Here is a 2,851-nt window from a genome sequence, read left to right as displayed (position 1 = left end):
GGAGATCATTAAGGGGGGCTAGTGTGGTTGCGGCATTTCTCAGGAACCTCTGATAATAACTAACCATCCCCAAGAACTCCCTGAGCCTGCGAGGTGTAGCCGGGTGTGGAAAGTCCTTAATGGTGTCCACCTTCTGCGGGAGGGGCGTGATACCTGTGGCCCAAGAAATCCAATTCGTCTGTACCAAGGATACACTTTGCCAGGTGCACATGCAGCCCGTAGTCCTGCAGGTGTTGGAACAGCATTTGGAGGTGTGTTTTGTGCTGCTCATGGAAATCAGAAGTGATAAGGATGTCATTGATGTACATCATGACAAAGTCTAGCCCCCTGACAACCTGGTCCATAAATCTCTGAAATGTTTGTGCAGTGTTTCTGAGGCCAAAATTCATCTTTGTGTATTTAAACAGGCCAAAGGGGGTAGTTACTACCGTCTTGGGGATGTCCTTCTCCACCACAGGGATTTGGTGGTATGCCCTGACTAAAACGATCTTGGAAAATACACGACGGCCATGTAGTTGGCGGTGGAGATCCTGGATGTGGGGAATGGGGTATCTATCAGGAATTGTCATTGCATTCAGTGCCCTGTAGTCCGCACATGCTCTCCACTCACCCTGCTGTGCCTTCGGTACCATGTGTAGAGGGGATGCCCAGCAGCTTGAAGATGGTCAAATGATCCCCTCGTCAAGCATCGCCTGAAACTCCTTTTCTGCTGCCTGACGATGTTGTGGGGGAAGGCGTCTGGGATGGGCAAAACAGGACGGTCTGGAAGTGATGATGCAGTGCTCTACACCATGGTCTGTATGGCTGTTGTTGGGCGAGTGAGAGGTCAAGAGGGGACACTGGCTTAGTATGGAATCATATGAGGAATTCTGGTGAAGATGTTTAATGAGTGGAGGATTACCAGCACACCTGGTTACTTTGATGGACAAGTTTGAGGGTTTGTGATATAGATTCTGTCCTCTGGTATCCACGAGTAAGTCATGTGCCTCCAGGAAGTCGATGCCAATAATGGGTTGATTAATGTCTGCGACGAGAAACGGCCAAGAAAATGATACTGATTGGGCGAGTGCCATATGACGGGGTTCCGTGCCGTATGTGGCTATGGGGGTGCCATTTGCTGCTATCAGGTCAAATGAGGGTTGCTGAGCAGTTTTGTGGTCAGAGGTAGGAGGGACTATACTGAATGTGGCTCCAGTGTCAATAAGCAATTTTGTGCTGGAGATTGCATCTTTAACCCATAGTTGTTCCCTGGAGCCAGTGGAACGTGTTGTGGCTTTGGGTGTGCTGATCCTGAGGGGGCGTTTGGTGTGTGTGGTGGGAAACACTACTGGGACTGTTTTCCGTGAATATGTAGGGTGGTGCACATTGTCTGGCTTCCATGCCAAAGCGCTTGTGATATGTACACAACACAAAATTGTCCCTTGCTGTTTGGGGATTAGCATTACGAGCATGGTTCACTGGGGGAACACTGCTTGGACACGGAGGGGCTGGGGGATGAATTGCAACATAGGGGTCTGTGTGGTGAAGCCACTTACTTTACTTTCCAGCTCGTCTGTTCCATTTGTTAACTTTGCTAATAAAGTACACAGCTCTGACATGGAACCGCTTTTGTTCGCAACACTGTTCAGTGACACCGCTGTTTCACTAGGGATAGCACTGGGGGCTATGACAGGGGAAAGAGAGGAGTGTGCACTTACTGGGTGGTTGGCGTAATGCTGTTGAGTTTCGTATAGAGTGTCCGCCCTCTTGGTGAACTCAGCAAGGGACGTGCCAGGGCCCAGGGATGCTAGATGGAGTTGGAAGTCTGGTGGCATGAGCTGGAGGAGTTGGTGCGGGAGGAGGTCATCTGACAGGGTGGCCCCAGCTGCCGAGAAAGTGGCTTGAATGTGGGCAAGGAGGGCCGAGGGGTGCTGCTGTTGAGAGCAAATTGCAACTAGCTCCATTAAAAGTGCCTGCCTTGATTTGCCCAGGGCCTGCAGCAGACTTTCCTTTAGGATTGTATATTTGTGCCCTGTAGGTGGTTTGAGGAGTACGTCCTGTACAAGGGAAGCTACTTGAGTTGGGGGAGTGTGGACAACTGCTCAGAATTTATCATCACTGGTATCTTCAAGCCATGCGGCATCAACTTTTGTAAACCACGTATTAATATCGTACGTGAATGAAGGAAGGGATAGTCGGATGTGTGGTAAGGTATCCATTTTGTTTAAACACTCCAGGAAGTCACCAGCGTGGCGTTGTTAGGTTAGGGTCACCACTGTGTCATTTTTGGTTATGGGAATATATATTTTACTAGGGTCTACACCAAGGCAAATGGTTAGGATAAATAAACGCCAATGTGTTGGGAAGAAATAGACAGGGCAGTGATTACTGACTTGGAACAATACAGAGTTATTGGATGGTTTCAAAATAGTACAAGGCCATTACATTACAGCATGTGTAGATCAATTACATGAATAAATAGTTACAGACTAAGAATATGAGTAATGAATTTAGAGGGAAGCGGGAGTGCCGGGCTGTTGTGTTTATGTGTATCGTATATGGAGAGTTGTACCACATGGCCAGATTTTACCAGGAGAGAGAGAACGCAAGGCAGGTAGTAGCCGGGTGAAGTTCTGAGTGGAAAGAAGGGCAAGTGAAGTCGCCCGCTCAGTTTAAGCCTCTTAATGAGGTGGACGGAACACCAGTAGGCCTAGATCGCCTGAATAGGCAAATTTGACTGGTTTAGCCCCTAATGCGCGGCCAATGGACAGCCGACCCCCCCCCGGGGGGCTGGGTTCGATCGCGGTCTGAGTACCTGTAGGAAAATATTAGCCAAAAATCTGAGATTAACCCTAGAACATTATACTTGGTA

The 2,851-nt window shown here is 48.8% G+C and overlaps 1 protein-coding gene across 1 annotated transcript; it reads right to left on the bottom strand.

Moving 5' to 3' along the window:
* Window positions 1–665: 665 nt before the first annotated feature.
* LOC145405508 (uncharacterized) lies at window positions 666–1,442 on the bottom strand. The gene has a single exon (XM_080276854.1). It carries the CDS (start codon window positions 1,440–1,442, stop codon window positions 666–668), a length of 777 nt encoding a protein of 258 aa, XP_080132980.1.
* Between the last annotated feature and the right edge of the window lie 1,409 nt (window positions 1,443–2,851).

Source organism: Coenobita brevimanus, chromosome 67 (assembly GCF_032717465.1).
Source record: "Coenobita brevimanus isolate Jiangsu-jjx chromosome 67, ASM3271746v2, whole genome shotgun sequence".
NCBI classification, from domain to species: Eukaryota; Metazoa; Arthropoda; class Malacostraca; order Decapoda; family Coenobitidae; genus Coenobita; species Coenobita brevimanus.
The sequence above is the reverse complement of the archived record's forward strand: the minus strand, read 5'-3'. Positions and strand labels throughout refer to the sequence as shown.

Bases quoted from the DNA above. Each gene is read 5' to 3' on its own strand.
- LOC145405508 (XM_080276854.1), bottom strand. From the start codon at position 1,442: ATGCTAATCCCCAAACAGCAAGGGACAATTTTGTGTTGTGTACATATC.